Consider the following 23,148-nt stretch of genomic DNA (forward strand, 5'->3'; position numbering starts at 1 on the left):
CTCAAAACATTTAGACTTTATTCTCAAAATTTTTACTTTGTCAAAATATTTAGACTTTATTCTAGTAACTTCAACTTTATTCTCATAATATCTCAACTTTATTCTCGAATCATTACGACTTTATTCTCGAAATATTACGACTTTATTCTAGTAATCTTAGTTTTTTTTTTTTATGCCACAAAAAAAAATAAATAAAAGCTTTTAAAAATAAAAAAAATAAAAGCTTGTGGTTGGTATTATTAGAATTTAAAGAATAAGTTCACTTCCAAAACAAAAATTCCTGATAATTCACTCAGCCCATATCATCCAAGATGTTCATTACTTTCTTTCTTCAGTCGAAAAGAAATTAAGGTTTTTGAGGAAAATATTCCAGGATTTTTGTCCATATAGTGGACTTCAATGGGAGCCAACAGGTTGAAGGTATCACCATTTTGTAAAATAAATAAATAAATAAATAAAAATGTATATACTTTTTAACCACAAATGCTCATCTTGCACTAGCTTGACTTCACGCATTACGTAGTCACGTTGGAAAGGTCACACGTGATGTAGGCTGAAGTACCGACCTACATCACGTGTACCGAGTTTACAAAGAAAATGTGCAAAGAAAGTCAAACGCCCTTTACAAAAAAGGCAAAACAATGATGTTGGATGATTTTGAAGTTGGAAAAGGTAAAGTTTTTCACCTTACTCTACCAAAGAATTAACCACACATGACCTTTCCAACATGGTTACGTAATGCAGGAAGTCACAAACATGCATTGCAGAGCTAGTGCAAGATGAGCATTTGTGTTTAAGAAGTATATAGATGTTTATTTTTTTTATTTTTTTAGAAAATAACTGATTGTTTCACTGGGCAAGACCCTTATTCCTCAGATAGGAATGTGTAGAGCCCTTTGAAGCTGCACTGAAACTGCAATTTAGATCCTGGAATGATTTCCTCAAAAACCCTTTCTGACTAAAGAAAGAAACACATGAATATGTTGGATGACATGTGGGTGAGTAAATTATCAGGAATTTACATATAAAACAATTTTGCCATGTTCTGGTGAGAAGTGCCACTAGGTGGCAGTGCCACTCTATTTCCAAAAACAAGGCATCACCTCTCAGAAAAGAGCAGTGAGCTGGTGCTGATGAGTCTTTGTGTTTATGAAATGAGAAAATTAGGAGGACATTTTGAAACAGGTAACTCCTGTGCACAGATCATATGCTAAGTGATAGTCCCGCGAGCCAAAGCAGCGGTTAATGTGTGAAAACACACACATATGCGCATAAAACAGCCCCCGGCCTCATGTCACGCATCAGTGCTCCCACAGCAACACGTCACCTCTGCAGTGGGGAAACAAAAGATGATATCACAACCAGCTCAACCAATGAGACGCTCTAACCTGGCTGCACTCACCTCCACATTCAAAGACCACTCATTTTTGATGCAACAACATCACTGCTGTTGACTCACTCAAAAATGTATCATTGGACGCTTGAGTGCATTTCCCAGCACTGTGCTGTCTGCAGCTGGGGACACAGAAGAGATGGAAGAGTCACCGCATACTCATCCCAAAACTCAGAGCATGCCAGTCATGTCATAGCATTTCCAGAACAAAGTGTAATGGCTTGATTTCAGCTTATGGCACTGCCAAAAATGAGATTCCTATTCCACATGGCTTCATTTTCTCCAAACAGAAGTGTAGTGGCAGAGAAAAGAGCCTCTTTCCACATCTCTACCAACAGGAAGAGCAATTACATCGTTTAGTCAATGCAAACAGTTCAATCAGCGGTTAACGCTGCCTGTTTCTCCTCAGCTCAGCTGTTTTGGCAGTAATTAATGTGCGGGGTCTTGTGTAAGTAGATGGTTACTGTCTTAAAATAGGATAGATGAATCCAGCGATGAATGCAGAGACTTAAAGAGCTGTTTGTGCTCGAAAAATCGCACTCAGCATACTGAAACGGGATCCTGGGAAACACAATGTTCCCAAATGCTCCCACACCACCAAGATTATATTGGTCCTGTTTCAAAGGGGAATCATACAGGAAGCGCATACCACTTCCAAAGAGGTTATCTAAAACTTGTTTGCTGAACTCTTCTTAGGAGAAAAGAACAAGAAGAAGGGAGGGCGACGTGTTTACAGAAAACAATAGTGTCTGGTGAAATCACTGCGAGTGAAGGAACTTTTGCAGATCTCACTTTGCCACAAGCTATTAATCAAAAGGGAAGATGAGGCAGTCAGTACATATTTATGATTCTTGTCCCAATGGTAATTCACTCAGCCCTCCAGGGGCTGGTATAAACAGTAGAGAGCTTTATTTTAGGGATTTTCTGTGGTCATATATATTTTATATAATGACCACTAAACTGTATAACTGACTATTGATCAGTTATTTTGTTTAAAATTACAGCCAGTAACAATAAGCAGTAATTATTTTTATGACAGAAAACCAATAATTAACTTAAAAAAAAATAAATAAATAAATAAAATAAATAAACAAAATTAATTATTTTAAATGCTACATGGTTTAGGATTCACAACATTACAATGTACAGTATGAAAAATATTTTGAGATTTGCTAAAGATTACATTTAAAAGCATTACTGATTTGGGTTTTTAAAAAATTTGCTTTAAGTGTTAGAAAGAAATCTAAATGTAAAAAAAATATATATTATAATAATAATTATTATAGTGAAAAAATGTCATTTATTAAAAAAAAAAAACAAAAAAAACATTGTCAATCAAAATTTTGGGAACAGTACGATTTTGTATCTTTTTTATGCTCATCGAGGGTGCATTTTATTTGATCGAAAATACAGAAAAAACAGCAATATTGTTAAATATTATTGCAATTTAAATTAACATCTATAAACTAACATTCTATTTTAATATGCTTTAAAATGTAATTTATTCCTGTGATGCAAAGCTGAATTTTCAACATCATTACCCCAGTCTTCAGTGTTACATGATTCTTAAAAAAATCATTCTAATATGCTTATTTATTATCAATGTTGGAAACTTAGAAGTATGAATTTCTTTCAGAAGAACATTAAGTACTTCAATGTGATATTAAAGACTTCAGTTGTTAGATAAGATTTGTATTTTGAATAAATTCTGTTCTTTTTAACATTTTATTCATCAAAGAATCCTAAAACGTATCACAGGTTCCAAACAAAATATTGAGCAGCACAACTGTTTCCAACACTGATAATAAATCAGCATATTAGAATGATTTCTAAAGGATAATGTGACACTGAAGACTGGAGTAAATTATGTTGAAAATTCATTTTTGCATCACATAAATAAATTACATTTTAAAGTATATTAAAACAGAAAACCATTATTTTAATTTGTAATAATATTTCACAATATTACAGTTTTTTCTGTATTTTTGATCAAATAAATGCAGCCTAAAAAACATAAAAAACATTACTGATCCCAAACTTTTGAACGGCAGTATATAAAATTGTGGTAAAAAAAATAATAACTGATATTTATTATTTCATTATTATTATTATTATTATTATTATTATTATTATAATAAAAATCACTGTACCTCTAAAAAGGCAAGTGAGCTGTTCACTCCCTCATACTTTCTATCTTATCTTATACAATAAAAACATACAACAGCAGACACTAAAACTGTTTTTTTTTTCCCCAAAGCGCACTATATATATCAACATTTACATGACTGGCATTTTCAGAACAATCTCACTGTAGGCGAAATGCAAAGCCTCTCTTCATCTCTCTTTCTTCTTCACCCTGCAAGACACACAAACACGCATCCAAAAACAAACAAGCTTGCTATCCTACTTAAATTTCTTCTGCAAACACTTACACTGTACCGTACACCGTCTGCAAATCTAAACCAGTATCTTACCAGTGAACATGATGTGCTTTTTTCCTCTCTGTAAAAGAGGAGACGCTCAAATGAGCTGTCTCAGCACATCAGATGACATTTTCCAGCAGTTTGCCTCCAGTAGAAACATGACAATAGCAATATCTCATAATCACCCACTACAAACGGACTGAAACCACTGAAAATTAAACACATACACAGCCATTCTCTGAATGAGCAGCTCAAACAGTTTGTGTTTGTGTGGTAAAGACAGAAACTCCTTTGGGTTGCACATTTTTTAGCCTTCTTAACATAACATGCTACTTAAAATTATTATGAGTAACTCTTTTATTAGTATTATAAGCATATGCCTGACAGTGTTATTTTGTTTATAAAGAATAAAGCTCCATTCTGTATGTGATTAAATCACATCTCAACAGATTGTGCCTTAAAGCTACTGTAAGAAGCAAAATGCTCATCACATGTGTGGTATGTTAATATGCATAAGTTTGATGAGCCCGAGGCCATCAGGTTGTGTATGTACATACGTTTGATGTGCGTTTATGTGTATTTGTGTGCACAGTGCAGACACTTCATATACACATTTATATCGTGAATGAGTGTGTGCATACATGATCAGTAATGTTACATGTGTGCAGCTACATACAAAGCCCATCACACATATCGCAGACGCTGAAAGCTGCTTTCTGAAATCGGCAGGTTCATTTGCATTTTAATTAAGTGGCTTCGGCCCAGCTAGTGCGGGCCTCTGGGGCCACCCTAAATCTCTTCTCTCTCTCTTTCTCGCCGCATACCTCCAGTTTCCAGCACGGGTAACACTAGAAGCCCATAGCTAATCAACGCAACCATGACCTGAACAATCATGCTAATGCTTCAGCTGCCCACTGATATCAGTTCTGAAGTTACTCTTAAATAATGAGATCATTGTTCATTGGCATCAACCAAAGAAGTAAGCTTAGGGCAGCATACTGTACCTCTTTGCTCAAGCTAGATGCATACAATAACTAAATGAAACAAATGAATGAAACAATAAGAAGTACTAATGTTACACCGATATAAAAATTATAGCTGATACCAAAAAGCCAGTATGACAAGAAAACCAATTATTGTCTAAATAACCCTATACTATTTTGTGTAAATAAATACAGTGCTGTTCAAAAGTTTGGGATCAGTACGATTTTTAATGTTTTTAATAGAAGTCTTTTCTGCTCATCAAGGCCTCATTTATTTGATTAAAAATACAGAAAAAACTGTAATATTGTGAAATATTATTGCAATTTAAAATAGTGGTTTTCTATTTTAATATACTTTAAAATAGAATTTATTCATATGATGTAAAGCTGAATTTTCATCATCATTACTCCAGTTTTTAGTGTCACATGATCCTTCAGAAATCATTCTAATATGCTGATTTATTATCAATGCTGAAAACAGTTATGCTGCTTAATATTTTTTTCAAGATTCTTTGATGAATAAAATGTTAAAAAGAACAGCATTTATTTACAATAGAAATATTTTCTAACAATATACACTACCGTTCAAAGTCTGGGGTCAGTAATTTCTTTTTTTCTTTCTTTTTTGAAAGAAATTAATAGTTTTATTTAGCAATGATGTGTTAAATTGATATAAAGTGACCAAAAGACTTTGAAAAGATTTCTATTTTGAATAAATGCTGTTCTTTTAACGTTTTATTCATCAAAAAATCCTGAAAAAAGTATTGCTGGTTGGAAAAAAGTATTAAGCAGCACAACTTTCCAACATTGATAATAAATCAGCATATTAGAATGATTTCTGAAGGATCATGTGACACTGAAGACTGGAGTAAATGATGCTGAAAATTCAGTTTTGCATCACATAAATAAATTACATTTTAAAGTATATTGAAATAGAAAACCATTATTTGAATTTGTAATAATATTTCATAATATTACTTTTTTTTTGTATTTTTGATTAATGGAACTTTGATAAGCATAAGCGACTTCTTTAAAAAACATTAAAAATCTTACTGATCCCAAACTTTTGATTGGCAGTGTAAATAAATTAATGAATTAATTTAATTAACTGTTTTAAATTCTACAAGCTAATTTAGGCATCACAACATTACAAAGTACAGTGAAAAATGGATATTTATATTGAGATTTGCTGAAGATTATATTTATTGAGTGATTTAAGTTTTTAAAAATTAGCTTTAAGTGAGCGTTAGGTATTAATCTAATGTAAAAAAAGTGGAAATGAGCACAATTAAACATCCAATATCTATTTATTAAAAATTAAAGAAATTAAGGTTATTAAATCATCTTGAAACTACAAAAACAAAGATAAACCAAGGCCTGTGTTTTCTTAGACTGGACTGAAAGACAAACTACACAACAACACATTGATTTCCATGAGTTCTTTTCATCCACACACTATCAATATTTGATCAGTTGGTCCGTCCGCACGCACCCGAGGGAGGCAGGCAGGAGGGGTGTAGAGAGTGGTAGCAAATTCCTCCTCACCGTTTACTCGAAATAGGCGGAGCCTGGTCCACACAAGATGGCCTTTTATGAATAATCAATGAGTTGCGAGTCAGAGCGTGGTGGCTCATTAAGGCAAATTACACGCAAACGCTGCTCGCCATCAATCACAGAGCAACAATTCATCTGCCACTCTCCTGGGGCTACATTGCTGGAATGAACGGGGCGGCACGGAGAGTCTCTGTGTCGAAAGCCAAATGTATCTTCCCAAGATAATTCTCTATAAGGGTACGGGGTCAGCAAGGGTATGCGCTTTCTTACCGCTTTTAACTAATGACATCATCATGACTCAAGAGCATTAGTAAGCAGATACCGAAGAGACGATTAAAAATAAATCCCACTCGATCTGAGCTCAAACAACTCAAATGCAGCAAAGAGTTCAGTAACAAATAGAGAATGTTTTATTTATAGCATAAACCCTCTGTGGAGATGGAGAGTATATGCTAGTGTGAAACAGAGAGAAAACAGTGTCGCCTAAGGACAGGTTGTGCGGAGAGCAGCGGGTGGGCCGGCTCCGAGATGGATGGAAACGACTGGCTGTATATCCTGATGGGAGCTCATTGGCTGGATGGCTTCAGGCCACCTGCACTATGTGCGACCTGGAATTTTGACATTTCTGTGCCCTTTAAAAATATGTTTTTCACAAACACTCTACTTCGTAAACAAGATGGAGGACTTATGAGAGCAAGGGGAAGGGGTAAGATGGAAGCAAGGAGGGGTTTCAGTGCTCACCTCTCCCTTCTTCACTGTCATGGACTGGCGGCGAGGCGTGCTCTCTTCGTTAATGCTGGACAAGAAGTTCTGTGAGATGCGGAGGGCGTCCTGCAGGAGCGGGTAATCAGGGTGACTGGAAGGTGTGTGTTTCAGAAGATCCTGTATAAAATAAACACAAACAATTAACCAAAAACAGATTTAATCAAAGCACTTTTTGAATAGATTAAAAACGTCTTGGGTTACGCATGTAACCATGGTTCCCCAAGAAGGAACGAGACGCTGCTTCCTCTACAAGACACAATGGGGATGCAGTGCAAGTTCCCTAGAAGGGGAACCTCTGAGGTTACGCATGTAATCACGCTTCCCCAAGAGGGAAAAAGATGCTGCTTTCTCTAGTGGACACAATGGGGATGCAGCGTGAGATCCCTAAAAGGGGAACATCTTGGGTTATGAATATAACCATGGTTCTCCAAAGGAACGAGACGCTGCATCCCCTAGCAAACACAATAAGGGCTGCATCCCCTAGTTACGCATACAACCAACAGCAGACAAAACAATAAGGGCTGGAGCGCAAGATCCCTATAAGGGGAGTGTCTCAGGTTACGCATACAACCATGGTTCCCCGAAAGAGAAAGAGATGCTGGGTCTTCTAGCGGACACAATGGGGACGCAGCACGAGATCCCTAGAAGGGGAATGTCTCGGGTTACGCAAGTAGTCATGGTTAGCCAGGAGGGAACAAAACACTGCGTCCACTAGTGGACACAATGTAACTGCAATGCCCAGTATGGCAGCTCCAGGGTGCCTCAGTCCCGCCTTCTAAACAAAAGAGCCACTTTCTATGAAGTGATATATCTATGTACATTTGTTGCCCTTCAGACTAAATACACTCCATGCGATTTGGAATCACACTTAAGATGGCTATGGAAAGTAAACTTCAAAAGGCACTATTTGGCGATTGGAACGTATCCTATACATGAGCAATAGTAAAGTTCATAAACATAAACATTTAAGTAACGCATAAAGAAAATATTATGAAAAACTACGGTTGACTCACATGTAAAACAAGCGTGCTCCGGGTCACTCTGTCCACTGGTTTATAGAGTAAAGCTGGCAGAGACAAGACAGAAGAGAACACACACACACAGTGGGCGATTATTCACAAGAGCCACTTTCATACTGCAGGCTCAAATGCCGATGTTTGAAACATTATCTAATCCACCCACTTGATGGGTTTTATGCAACTGAATTTAAAAGAAGAAATGACATGACATGCTGAGAGCAAAATGTGCAACACTTAAGCTCAATGAAAATACTACAGATAATATAATTGAGCATATAACGCAGCACCATGCGAATACAACAAATGCAATCCTGTTGTTTCTTACTTTCCAGTGAGTATTTGGCTGTCAGGTCCTTGCATTCCTTGGTGCTCCTGACCTTGAGACTCTGCAGAGATATCAGAGACAAACTCAGGATCAATAAACCTGTGAAGTGCACACCATCATGCAGGGCTGGTAACTGTAATCTCATAAAGAACATCAGATTGCTATTACAGAACAACTATTTTCACCATATTACAGCAGATATTCTCCTAACAACTGATAGCTTGTTACACAGTCATGAATAAAGTAATGGGTCATTTGGCATCGATTCTCCAAACGTGACGCTTGCTGTTAAATACTTGAGTGTGTACTTATTCTGTTATGGTGTATATTCTTCTCCTCCACTGTTTGTATATCAAAAAAATCCTTTCGGGAGAGAATAAATGAATAAATTAGCCTGTCACATTTAATCTACATACGCACTAAGTAAACGTTTCCTATTTCAAGCTTTACACTAGTGGCAATATGCTCTAGAACCCACTAGAAATTGTCCACCCCCGCCAGTATGAACAAACAATTATCCTAATATTCGCTTTTGGTTGTGCTAGAAGGGAGAAATATCCGAAGTGTAAAGGGAAGTAGTAGTTGGCATGACAACGGCTGGTAGGGGGAATAAAGTGGGACGAGGTGAGCATCATCATGTAGATTTTATTCCAGACACACTCTCTTCATAACATTTAGCAAGGCATAAAATCTCCCACTGAACTCTGAAGAGCACTGAGCGCCACTTTTAGATCTGCTATGCTGGTTTCTCCGGTTAATCAGTCACACTGAGTGACCCCATGAAAGAGTGCAGCAGGTAAAGCCCTGCATAAAAGCTGGAAATTGCTTGTTCTTTGATGGCAGGATGCATCATGGTCACAGTAGATCTGACTGGAAGTTGTTACGGCTATAATTCCACTTTCTTGTTTTCAAACTTTAAACTGGGAGTATGCGATATAACGATTTTTCAACATGGATGATTAAAATGTCTCTACAATCTGCTCACCCAAAAATTAAAATTCTGTCTATTAACTCAATCTCATGTTGTCCCAAACCTGTATTACTTTCTTTCTTGTGCTAAACACAAAGAAAGATATTTTGAAGAATGTAGGTAACCAAACAGTAGCTGGTCTCTATTGACTTTGATGGTAGAAAAAAATGTTGGAAACAGCTGAGTAAAAAATTTTTTCAGTTTTTTTTGATGAATAGAAAGTTCAGAAGAACAGCATTTATCTGAAATAGAAATCTTTTGTAACATTATAAATGTCTTTATCATCACTTTTGACCAATTTAATGCATCCTTGCTAAATAATTTCTATAATTTCTCTATAAATTCTTACTTTTGGATCGTTCCATTCATCAAAGAATCCTGAAAAAATGTACCTAACTGTTTTTAATATTGATGATAATAATAAAAATGTTTCTTGAACAGAAAAAAACAGCATATTAGAATGATTTCTGAAGGATCATGTGACACTGAAGACTGGAGTAATGATGCTTAAAATGTAGCTTTGATCACAAGAATAAATCACAGTTTCAAATATATTCAAATAGAAAGCAGTTATTTTAAATAGTAAAAATATTTCACAATACTACTGCTTTTGCTGTATTTTGCATCAAATAAAAACAGGCTTGATGAGCAAAAGAGACTTCTTTAAAAGTCTTACGGTCCAAAAATATTTTTTAATAACAAAGATAAAATAATGACAGTGATTTTCATCCTCTCCCACTTGGGCCTAAATATCTGCTGTTGTTTTTCACTTTATTTTTTGTTACCCTCTAAGGCTTTGTTTTTAAAATATGGAAATAGTACTGATGTACTGCTCACTTCCAAAATAGCAACTTCCAAAATAGTAAAACCAACATATCAAAGAATCGTGATAAAATCGTGATTTTCCTGCAAAAAAAGTGATATGATATTTTTGCCATATCACCAACCCCTGCTTTAAACCACCGCAATAAACCTGAATTAGGGATGAAACAAACATCAAAACTGGTCTCAAGAATCATTATATTTCACTAGTATTGGTATCAACTATGTTACAGGATTCTATTCATTCTAACCAATCAGAAACTTTGGCAATAACTAAGCTTGGGATTTTGGGTAGAGGTATCTATTCCCATATTAGAATAACAAGACCTTGAGCACTCCAGTAGGCATTACCTCAGAGATCTCCGCGAACTGTGTGTTTGCTTGACAGCACTTCTCCGCGGTCTCCACGGCGAGTTCATAATTATCCACAAAGGCCCTGTACACTCCAAGTTGGCTAGCCTGCAGGAAGAGAAAACAAAGTGAGTCATATCCACTCATGCATCTTTTTGTCTTTGTTGCCCATGTATGGTGGACTTTAAAACAGCAGGATGCAAACTGTTGAGATTTATGAGTATATCCAAGATGGCAGTTCCCGCTTCTGGCAAACAGCGACACTATCAGTAATGAGTGAGATGCACGCATGGACTCGCCGTGGTGACATGGGGCGGACAGACGGGACAGTGTCATCGCCGCAGGAGCAGCTGGGCCGTTGCTGTGCGTGGCTATAGAGCCTACAGCGGTTGCCATGGCAGCAGAGGCCAACTCTACAGTGAGCAATTAATGCGTGCGGCTGGCGCTTGTAAAAAGCACATTTGAAAATCTGATTTAGCCCATCCAAACTCAATAGCCATCCTGTTAGAGCTGGAAACCTCTCTCTGGAAACAGCTCAATCAATCTCTCAAAACACAAATATATATTAGATGATAAAGGGTTTGTGTGGGTAATAAATCCATGATAATAAATAAGCTGGAGCCAAGCCAGATGAAACATTTGTCTGGCTGGACTGAACATGTGGATTTGACTGTTTAAAGGGATAGTTCACCCAAAAATGAAAATTCTGTCATTAATTACTCACCCTAATGCCATTCCAAAGCCGTAAGAGCTTTGTTCATCTTCAGAACACAAATTTGGTAAAACACTGGTAAAACAGTTCATGTGACATCAGTGGTGTAACCGTAATTTTATAAAGAATAAAGTCTTTATTTTTGTTTTCTTTGCACACAAAAAGTATTCTCGTAGCTACGTTTCTGAGTCTGGGAACATTTCAGTTGCATTGCAGTCTATGCAGGGTTTTATCTCAGGTTTCATCAGAAGTTCTTACGGGTTTGGAACAACATGAGGGTGAGTAATTAATGACAATTTTCATTTTTGGGTGAACTATCCCTTTAAGATTACACATTCAACCATACTGTATTTCAAACGGTCATAATCTGTATAAATTTAGCTTTACACTTTGATTTTATTAGCTTTAGGTTAGATTTATTTACCAAGTTACTTCAGTGAAGTATGACAATTCTTGACACAATTCATCATACTTCAGTTTCACAACCCCAAGCGACCCCATTGGTGCACGTCCAGGTTTGGTGGTACATCCGGGGATAAATCTTTTATTTTGCACGGGCCAAAGAGACCATAAGTGAAGTCATTTTCGCAGTGTGTGCAATCCTCTCCATGCTGAGCAGAAACAGCCGCTCCGGGCCAGAATCTATCTGCAGCGTAAAAGACGGGAATTTACTCTGCGACAACCTCATTACAGCGTGGAGAGGGATGATGACCGTAATAAAGCAGCGACAACACATGCTGGGTCGAGTCAAACCGTAGCTGAGTGCTGTGAAGGGATGTGTTAAGCTTAAGTAAGAAACTGAAAATGTAGCAAAGTAAACAGACTGAAGCAACTTCAATCAAATGTTTAAAAGGAAACTCTGGGTATTAAGACTTGTATAGCTTAATATAATGTAAATGATGTCTCTTACTGAAATATGTAGTAGAAAACCCATTTTAAAAATCTACATATTTTGGACTATGGGGGTACCATTATTTTGATTACTTAGAACGGTTGCAGTCGGTGAGCTACTTGTGCTACCTGTTGCTATTTTTACCTCAACACAACTCGGAAAATAAAATACTGATATGATGACCACAGTTACTGAAAGAGCTTACAGGTGGCGATGAATATAAGCGTAGGCTTAAACCAAATGCTGTACCATCGGTTTTCCCCACAAAGAGTCTAAACGCACCCGGACATCGAGTGAAATCTGTGCTGTAAAACTCCTTCAGTGGCTGCGGCGTCATGACAAGTGTCGGTATGTTTACATTGTTTGTAAGCTCTTTCAGTAGCTGTGGTCTACTAAAAGCCTCAAAGGCATCAGGGCTAAAGTGGAGAGAACACAGACGCAAGTCTTTAGGAAGTTTTTTTCAACCACAGGTATCTTCCCATTCTTTTCTCCTCTTCTTATCGCTAAGAAAGCAGTGAAGACTTGCATTGCTTCTCGTTGCCCTTAAACAGAAACTTATAACCAAAAGCCGCACAATGTGGCATCGTATCTGTATTTTATTTTACAAGTTGTATTGCGGTAAAAATAGCATCAGATAGTACCAGTAGCTCACCAAGTGCAAACGCTCTACGTAATCAACATAACGGCGCCCCCATAGTCCAAAATGGATTTTTAAGATAACGTAAATCTTTCATTGGTTTTCTACTACATATTTTGGTAAGAGACATCATTTCTGTTATATTAAGCCATACAAGGCTTAATACCCATAGTATAATACCCTTTAAAACATACAAAACCAACTAAACGAAGAGACCATCGAGTAGACACTAGTTTCATGTAAAGGATACAAATTGTCCATAATGTTGTGTACTGTTTAAAAAGAAAACACTGAAAAAAAAAAAAAATTATGAAAGGTTTTTAAAGTTTAATCTGGTCCCACTTCATTACAAATCATTTCATAAGAATCAACTGAAAAGTAATAGATCCCAGAGGAGTTCAAGACATCATAGTCCATCAAAATATGCTTCAGAGATAATGGACTCTGGCATAAGAGGCATTAAAGAAGATCTTCACCCATTAAAAAAAAACTATGTCTGAAGTGGCCTATTAGACAGTGCATGCAGATATTTTGGTCCAAGTGATTTTCAAAATGGATACAATGATTTCAACCAACATAGGATTGATTTATTTGCGCTATACTGATTTGGCTTGCCAATTTTTAAGGATGTAAGTGTTTATAGTAGGTTGGAGGTCTGAAGATGGAAAGAGCTTTTTTTTTTTATTTATTTATTTTTTTTTTTTTTTTACCTTGGATGGACAGAAGGATGAAGGGATGGATGGACAGATAGATAGATGGGACAGATAGATGCATAATATATCAGTATTAAAGGGGTCATGAACTCAGAAATCAACATTCCCTTAATCTTTTGACAGATAAGAGGTCATTAGACTATAAAAACATCATGTAAGTTTCAGAACTCAAAACTTTCACGTTAGTCTAAAAACAGCTTATATTAAAGCCAATCTGCCAAAACGACAGGTTGTGGAATGTGCCACTCTATGATAGATAGTGTGGCTAAACTCCGTCTCCACCTATTTAGCCCCACACACCAATTTGCACTTGTAGTGTAAATAACGAGGGAGGCAAACGCAGGTTTACGCAGATCAAACAATAAAGATGGCTCTGAAGACAAGACACTGTTCAGTGCCAAGTTGTGGACAAACAGTCTTTGCAGTGCCTTCCTTCTGAATATTAAGAAAGAGTGGATTAACCTTATTTTTAACGAAGCTTCAGACCACGTCAGTAAGAATTTGTTCCTTTGTTCATTTCATTTTACCATGGATTTGTTTTTAAATAAAGCACAGCTCGACACAGGATTTTCAGAAAGATTGAAATTAAACGATGATGCTGTGCTGACTATACTGGATCTGTTTTTATTACGTGGTCACTATTACTTTGTCTGTTATTACAGATCATTTGATATGTACTGAGTATTTATGCGTGTTTATCTAAATCACAGCAGCGTCCATCTATGAAGAATGTAGGCTGTCAAACATACACAACTATTAACCAATCATTGCAGTGGGCTTTTACTTCTAAGTTTACAGTCCTCCATTCAAACAAAGCGTTCCGATCAGGGGAGTCAAAACAGGACAGAAAATAGCCCATTACTTCTAATTTTTTTTTTTTTTTTATGTAAAAATCTTGATAATATAAGTGGATCTCAGAGAACAGTACAAAATAATAAAAAAGCAAGTGCTAATCAACAGGACACTCTATTTGTACGCTGGTTATGGTTACAAACTCTCTCAAATGCCATGTTGACAGTTTCAGATGAAACATAACCAGCCCATTGGTTGTCAATACAGAGATGTTGTACGCTAAGGCTGTTGTAAAAAAGGCTGAGATGCATCTAAACACGACACACGCTAAAAAAGTTGATACGTCAGCTGGTAGAGACAGCTTGACAGAGACTTCAGCACAGCAGTGTTCACATCCTCTCAGCCTCGACACACTTCCTCATGATGACATGACCATATGCCAGGCCCAGCTGAAGATGAAAGTATGTTCCTCTGCTCAGTGCACTTAACGACGTTTAAGTAGGTCACAGAAAAGACGGGAATGTCAGAATTTCTCGCTGTTGGGAGAAGAGCCTCTGGAGAATTTACATATGCATGTCAGCGACAGCCGAAAAACATTTAGCACAAGTGAGCTGGAATATTAGCATCTTTCTCACAACCGAGCGGTACAACGAACATCACCTTTGACAAACAGGCTCCCGTAACGACTTCTCTCATGATTTGCATTGCGTTTTCTTACTCAACATGAGCTGTCTGGAATGCAGAAACCACACAAACAGCAGGAGACATTTCTATCACCGATTTTGACTATATCTCTCTCTCGTTCATTCATCTTCTTGTCTCTCCTGCTGTGAGCAACTGTCTTTTTAGGGAGGCTGGCTCCTCGAGCACTGCCTTGCCGCCTCCTGCCTCCGGATTCTTGTTAATAGATGCAGGAGAGGGTGAGGGGATCAGTGACAAATAGCCTCCGGTCAAAATGACTGCCTGACTGACTAAATGACTGTCGGAGGAAAGCCCAGCACCTTGCGGGACAAAACACAACTTTGTGACTGTAGCTTCCGTTTATTAAGCGTGGGATGATAGAAAAATTGGAGAACAATGAAGGGGAAAATGGAAAGATAAATAAATGTGGAATAGGACTCCTGTGTGCGTTGGCCGGACAAACCGAGGAGGGATTTATCTGCCCCCCTAACAGTCAGCAGAGAGTCACGTGAGGAAAGAACTTAATGGAAAAGAGTGGGGGGGCCAGAGATAGAGAACACAATCTTCGAATGGCACTATTAATAGCCTCTCCTCAAGACACAAAGCACACACTGTAGTATCTGCCCAAGTGGCTGGGTGAAAAAAGGCAGCATTGAGATGTGATTTTCAACTGCAGGCTAGACATTGTGTGACTGTGCGGTGTCGCTCTAGGGGCATAAATGATTCATTTAGGATTCCTTGATTTAGAGATAAATGTTAATTCTGTTTCAGCCTCATGGGGCACGAAAGTGGAAAGAGACTGGACAGCTGAAGCGATTCCACTATTATCAGATTTAAATTCTGCACTCTAAATCAGATTCTCAAATCATAATTACATTTAAAAAAGTATGTATAATCAGAATCTGCTTTTTAAAGACAGCATTAAATGCTGTTTGCTGTTTACTTAAAACACTTCAGAGCAAAACAGGACATTTATGTACAAAAAGGACAGGACATTATCCATCAAGATTATGGAAAGTATGGGATTTGGTGGGAGGGGTCAGACCCTGAGCAATTTGCTGATAAGTAAATAGGGTCTATTTCAATTGTGTGATGCGTTTAATCTGAAAACGGGTCTTGTGTAGAGAATTTTACTCACTTGCTTTTGGAAAAGGTCTCCCACACGTTGGTGATGACTCCACTGCTGCACTCTGGGTAAAAGGCTATCATAGAATTCTTTGTGGATCTCGTAGAGCTCAGGCACTTTAAAGAAGATGGTTTCGATCTGTTGAACAGTCAGGACAGGCTGAGAGGTGGTGGCTGCTGCTTTCAGGGGCTTCATGGGCTGACAAAAGAGCAGGAACATTTGAACATTTTAGTGAGACATTTTTGACAATCATCTATATACACTACTTTTCAAAACTTTGAGGTTGGGTTGGTAAAAGGGCTGGCCAATTTTTCAGATTTTATCGATTAATTTGAATTTAATGTTTTGCCACTATTTTATGTTTTATTTTGATTTTGTGTTGACAAAGATGCAAAGCAGATGGGAGTGAACTTCTTTAAACTTGAGCGCTGCATTAGAATGCTGTTTCATCCACGAGACGCTGCAAGAGACGTGAGTGCAACAGTCAAACGCTTCCGTGTTTACATAGAAAAAACAATGGAAAAGCAGCGCAATCAAATAAAAAACCTGTGAAAATCTACTACTGATATTTCATGTTTGCATCATAGTGACAGGCTGGAAGCTGCTGTTCATTGTTTTTACAGAAGATTTGTAGTTATTCATAGTCTACTGGTGTTATATCTTCAATCATTTTGAATTTGAATTACCTTTACTTTTGAGACTGTTTTTAAAAAATTTTACTCATATTATTTCTGAACATATAATGGTATAAGACAAGTTTGTACAAGATGTAGTTGTAGTTCATGCATTTTTTCTGCAAAGATATTAAGCGATTTGTTTAACATTTACATCAACTTCATGTGTTGTACACTTGGAATAGAATTTTCTTTAACTAGAGGGTTAATAAAGAAAAAGTTAATTGAATCATGTTGTACTGTAGTTGCTTTTTTAAGATGACTAGTTAAAAATCCATTAAAAAAAAAAAATTGGTCAAACGTTCTGAAAAAAAAATCTAGATTTTATTTTTTGCTGTATCACCCAGCCCCAGTTGGTAAGATCTGTTTTATGCTTTTGAAATAAGTCTCTTATGCTCTCCATGACTGTATTTATTTGATCAAAAATACAGTGGAAAAAAACTGGAGTATTGTGATTTTTTTTTTTTATTTAACATAACAGTTTTCCAGTTTAATTCTGTGATGCAAAGCTGAATTTTCAGCAGTCATTACTCCAGTCTGCAGTGTCACACTAATCTTTAAAAATTATTTTAATATGCTGATTTGGTGGTCAAAAAAAAAAAAAAAGAGAAACCATAATGAAAAAGCACCTCCAGAATTAAAATTTCGTAACAGTTTACTCACCCCTTTGAGTAAAAAATGTTTCCACCCTACACTATCTTTTTGAACCGATGAAGCATGACCTTTCCGACGTGATTACATAATGTGTGAAGTCGCATTTGTGTTTATTTAGAAAATGAATGATTGTTTCACTAGATAAGATCCTTATCTCTCCGCTGGGATTGTGTAGAAGCCCTTTGAAGCTGCACTGAAACTGCAATTTTGACCTTCAACACGCAAGTCCACTATACGGAGAAAAATCCTGGAACGTTTTCCTCAAAAACCTTAATTTCTTTTCAACTTAAGGAAGACATGAACATCTTGGATGACACAGGGGTGAGTATATTATCAGAAAATTTTAAATCAGGAATGAACTAATCCTTAATAATGAACTAATCCTGAACTAATAATGACCTTCATTTCAGTTAAAGTCTGCATTTGGCTTAAATTTGCCCTGCTATTGTACATCATCACTTTTCTGTTGTAGATGATGGATAAGATCATCTAATACATCTTATAAGAATCCCTGTGTGAATTTCATCACGCACTGTTAGCAAAATCGAACTTGAGGCTTTTTTACCAGTAACAGCGCCTCCAGATGGCTGAGGTAGGTCTCTTCACTGGCCAGGATTCCAGACAACACCCTTTTCCTCATCTCCAATCCCTTCTCCAGGTCCAACTCCGCCTGGGTGAACACAGAAAGAGCTAACACGCTTCTGAACAACACACTCTTAAATCACATGACATTAAATGACATACTGGCAATGCTGGAAAGAGCTATAAAAAAGCGATTTGGCACCAGTTCAATGGAGCTGCTCTACGGTCTTATAATAACTGTCTTGGCTACATGAGAATCATGGGAAATTCATAACACCTTTGAACTGAATAAGGCCTTTATGTACAGTAGTCTGCACTATTCACCAAGCCCTGAGTAGAGTATCAGAGATACTACAGACCTAGAATCCATCCAAAAGCAAGGCATGTCTATTTTGTGTCGTGTGTGTGTGGGGTTACAGAGTGCTGATGACGGCTAAATGGGCCTGAAATGTTGGTTTCCATGGCCACAGCACAGGTAGTGGAAAGCACAGATGTTTGTGATAGTCTCATGAGACATCCTAGTCCAGATTTTAGGATAAAACCTCCATCTGCTTCATGACTGTGTTATCACTGTAGACTATACTGGCTTGAATTGAGTTTTTAAGCTGAGGTGATGGTAAAATGCTTTTACTGCATACATTTCTTCTAATCTCACCAACTGATATTAGATGTAAAACCCCACCAGGTGACAAGAGTAAATCCCACCACTGAAACCTCCAGCAGGGGGAAGGTGGAAATCAAGGTTTTATTCATGAACTCTTGGGCGCTAGACGTCTCACCCCAGGGGGCATCCCTGTATCTCTAGACCACCATCTTTTATTCATCCACACATTTATTAATCAAAGCATGTCAGCGTTCCAGCGCATGAGAATGAGTTGAGCTCATCTCAGATGCTCAAACAATAACCCTCGCTTATTGAAAGCGCAAGGATGAGAAAGTATTTCTCATCATACAAATGACAGGCAAAAATTACAAATGTTCTGAAGGGAAAGAAGCAAACGTGTTACATTATGAGGCCAACATACAGAAAACTTATAACTTTTATATATGAAGTTCTTAAACAAAATAATTTGCTCATAGAAATATCCAAATTCAATCTTCGTGTTTTAATAAAAGCACACAAGGCTTTTTTTTTGGGTCATTTTTAGCTTAACTTACTAAAGTGGCAATCTAAAGCAAATGTTTGTGACAGCATGACAAGATTATTCTTAAAGGGATAGTTCACCCAAAAATGAAAATTCTAACTTTAAATATAGTTGCAAGCACTGATTACCTGGGTTCAAGCGCTTTTAAGCACATATACAAAAATAAATTATTTAAGAAGCTTGTAACCACCTAAATCAATGATTTAAAAATCATTGGATTTTGGCAAATCCAAGTAATTTACCATAGAAATATGTTTTTTAACATTTATGATATAGCACCAACTGTGGTCCGATCCACTTAAAACTTTGCTTGTTTAGAATCACCTGTGCTCAGCCAGTTTCGTGAAGTTTTGAGTTTTCTTTTAGGCTTTATAGCATTTTGGGTGAATTTGATAAATTTTTGGCCAGAGTCTAGAGAATTGTACTACAGTGAAGTCAAAAGTTCAACTTTTTTTTGATAACTGTTGATATTCACTGTCCAGAGGATATTTCTGCACTGGTTTGGTTCCGACCGGGCAAAGGAAAAAAGTAAGTTTTTCAAAAAATACCTGAAAATTTCAACAAAATTATGAATCGGAGGCGTGCATTTTGTCCAGCGTGAGCCAATGATTTCAAACAATTGCAACTGACGGTTTAGGAGTTACGAGTGATTCGTACTTTTGTTTACTGTAGCGCCCCCATCAGGCCGACTGGGGCAAGCTTTGGTCATGTTGCTACCATCCCTCCAAGTTCAAGGCCCAGAAAGCTACGAGAATATACTTTTTGTGCGCAAAGAAAACAAAAACTGTGGTACTCGCGTGAATATGCGGCAAAGACTGACATGGAAGAGAAGAAATTATTGAATTAAGTTGTTGTTGTCTTTGCACACAAAAAATATTCTTACAGCTGCAGAAAATTAAGGTTGAACCACTGATGCCAAATGGACTATTTTAACAATGTTCGAACGTGTCAGTTGTGTTGCTGTCTATGCAGGATCAGAAAAGCTTTCGGATTTCATCAAGAAAATCTTATTTTGTGTTTCCGTTGTGTATCCCGTTGCGTGCAATTCTCACTCATCAAAATCTAGTCTGATTCCATGTTTGAAAGAAAACAAGGTAAGGTAATGTGTCTGAAAAATGGGTGACTATCCCTCTGCAGTGTCAATCGCAGGTTTATCTGCAGCTCAATTTGAAGACGTTTACATAGCAAATCCCTCTTTGAATCAGTCCATATTTCAAATCCCTGGCTGTGTGTATATTAGGTAAACACATAAAGCATGTAGGGTGTGTGTGTGTGTGCAGGTGAGTATCTCCTCCGTATTGATTAAAATCCATGTGGGAGCTAAACACAGAGGTCATGAGGGCCCAAATAAACTGCCTGCCTCCAGGCATGGTATTGGCAGGGAGGGACATCAATCAATTTGACAGCCAATGGCTGTGTCAATGAAGCAAGAAAGCTCTGTTTTACAATCAGTAATTTAATTTGATAGCCACTATGCATGATGAAGACAGTTTTCTGAGGCTCTGAAATGAAAGCCTTGATAATTTTAAACCATAGTTGATAACAAGAGAAACAATAAAGAATTTCTTCAGATGAACGACGTGAGATTCTACCGCTCAGTGCTGAGCTATATAATATTTACTAAGCTGCTATAAGCACTAAATGTTCAATTAGAATTGTACCACGCAGACTCAGCACTTCAGAATCTGCAAGCTTTGAAATCTGCCAAATTTCACAGCTCACTGGTTTTGTTGTGTACCATTACCATTGAGGCTATAAATATATGTGGGTTTACTGGTACAATTATTCATAATGGACCACTTCACAGATGGCATATACTTGGCGGATTCATGCATGCATAAAGAGAGCTCTAATGCGTACTCTTTACCTTCACATACCACCAAGAAAGCATTCATCTCTCTATGCACAACAAAATAATTAGCTTCTACTATCACATGGGTATATGATGAGTCTGATATGTAATTTGTATGGTCAATTATTTTGTATTTGTAAAATAAATGTAATTATTCAAATGCCAAAAAAATCATAATGTCAGATTTGTCACTGTCTGGCTGACGGAGGCGACTTACAGACTTAGAGGACTCGATTGAGCCGGAGGAGAGGGTGTCTCGACTGCTGCGGCTCTTGGAGCTGAGGTGAGGGGAAGAGGAGGGGGAGTCGTCGATATAGGGCAGAATGTCATGGTGTCGCCGTTGCTCCTCTGCGCGGTCTGCGTCGTAACCGTATGTGGGCGGGGTGCCTGTAAATGGACCATCTGTGAACAAAAAGAAAAGGAAGAATAAGACAAAACTAAGTGGAAGAACTATGCTTACTGCACAGAAATAAAGCTACTGATTGGTAAACAACAGAATGTAATATTAGAGTTCATGCCCCTTAATGTCATCAGCTAAGAGAGTTCAAATTCTCAGTGTTCAGTTGATTCAGTTTAAATGGCAGTCTAACCCTAGAGCTCTTAAAGAGCAATGAGATTATGTCTAGAGTGGGTTTTAAGTTTTGGTATTAATGCAGACAGGCCAGAACTTTCTGTATACATTAAGATCACACATAACTTTATGGCTTAAAGAGTTTCCCTCACCAGAGGAGGAGACATAAAGGAAGACAAATGCTCTCACTCCTGTAGGAGAGCAGCCCAAGTTCCCTCTTCCTGGACCGGTTTGGCCATTAAACTGCTGGCAGGCACACTAGAGGACCTCATATTTATTCAACACAAGCTCTCAGTTAAAACTAACTGCTTTGCCCTCATATAAGACAAGCAAATCTGCTATGCTCTGTAAGGAATATGCAAGACATTAAAGGATTAGTCGTTCCAAACCAGTATGAATTTCTTTCTTCTGCACAATACAAATGTTATATATTAGAAGAATGTGGGAAACCAAAATAGTCACTGGTCTCGATTAACTATGCTATGCTATGCAAGTCAATGGGAACAACAATTGTTTGATTCCACATTTTTAAAAATATCTTCTTTTGTGTTCAGCCGAAGAAAGAAATTCATTCAGTCATTCAGGTGTGGAACAACTTGTGGATGAAATAAAAAAAAAAAAAAAAGCTGGCAGTGCATTTTTGCTGTTTTTTTTTTTTTTAAGAAAAAGGGTAGTTTTACCCTTTAGTCTTTAAAGGGTAAAACTACCCTTTTTCTTAAAAAAAACAAAACAAAAAAAAAACACAGCAAAAATGCACTGCCAGCTTTAAAGGACTGACGGACAGTGAAATTCAAAGTCATTGCTTATGAATCCCTCACTTGTTTTCGGAGTTTCCTTTTGGCAGGTGGGAAACTTCTGCAGCTCTAAAACCAGAGAAAAGGCCAGGGAAACATTTTTTCCCACCACACAGAGAGAGGATGGGCAATGTGAGTGTTTACTTGAAGTGGAAAACAGGATTTTTTATAGTCTTTTATGCAGTTTCATTGCAACTTGTTTACCAACATGTATGACATGTATGAACATGGATCATTTTGCTTACTAGGAAGTAAACTTAATAAAGAGTCACTAAGCTATTCAATTTTTAAAAATAAATATAATAATAATAAATAATTCATATGCTACCATTCAAAAGTTTGGGGTTTAGGATGTTTTTGAAAATGCACCAAGGCTGTATTTATTGAACAAACACACAGTAAAAACAGTAATACTGTTTATATTATACTGTTAATAACTTCTATTTTAATATATTTCAAAATGTTATGAAATGCAAAAATGGCAGAAATGCATTTTCAGCAAACATTCCTCCAGTTCTCAGTGTCACATGATCTTTCAGAAATCATTCTAATATGCTGATTTGCTGCTCTAGAAACATTTATTATTCTCAATTCTATGACAAATAGACTAATAGTTTAAAAGAAGCATTTATCTGAAATAGAATTAAAAATATTAAAAATAAATAAATTAAAATTAAATTAATACATAAATAAATATATACAGTTGAGATCAAAAGTT

General features: G+C 37.0%; 1 protein-coding gene across 1 annotated transcript in view; it reads right to left on the bottom strand.

Annotated features, from left to right (window-relative positions):
* bcr (BCR activator of RhoGEF and GTPase) overlaps positions 1-23,148 on the bottom strand; it is an 81,089-nt gene that overhangs the window by 13,586 nt on the left and 44,355 nt on the right. Inside the window, exons 2-8 of the mRNA XM_051093430.1 lie at positions 21,283-21,467; positions 18,052-18,156; positions 16,171-16,356; positions 10,606-10,713; positions 8,463-8,523; positions 8,132-8,184; positions 7,095-7,235 (exon numbers count right to left, since the gene is read on the bottom strand). Coding sequence (XP_050949387.1) covers positions 7,095-7,235; positions 8,132-8,184; positions 8,463-8,523; positions 10,606-10,713; positions 16,171-16,356; positions 18,052-18,156; positions 21,283-21,467 — 839 coding nt within the window. The remainder of the gene's footprint in view (positions 1-7,094; positions 7,236-8,131; positions 8,185-8,462; positions 8,524-10,605; positions 10,714-16,170; positions 16,357-18,051; positions 18,157-21,282; positions 21,468-23,148) is intronic.

Source organism: Labeo rohita, chromosome 21, assembly GCF_022985175.1.
Source record: "Labeo rohita strain BAU-BD-2019 chromosome 21, IGBB_LRoh.1.0, whole genome shotgun sequence".
NCBI lineage: Eukaryota > Metazoa > Chordata > Actinopteri > Cypriniformes > Cyprinidae > Labeo > Labeo rohita.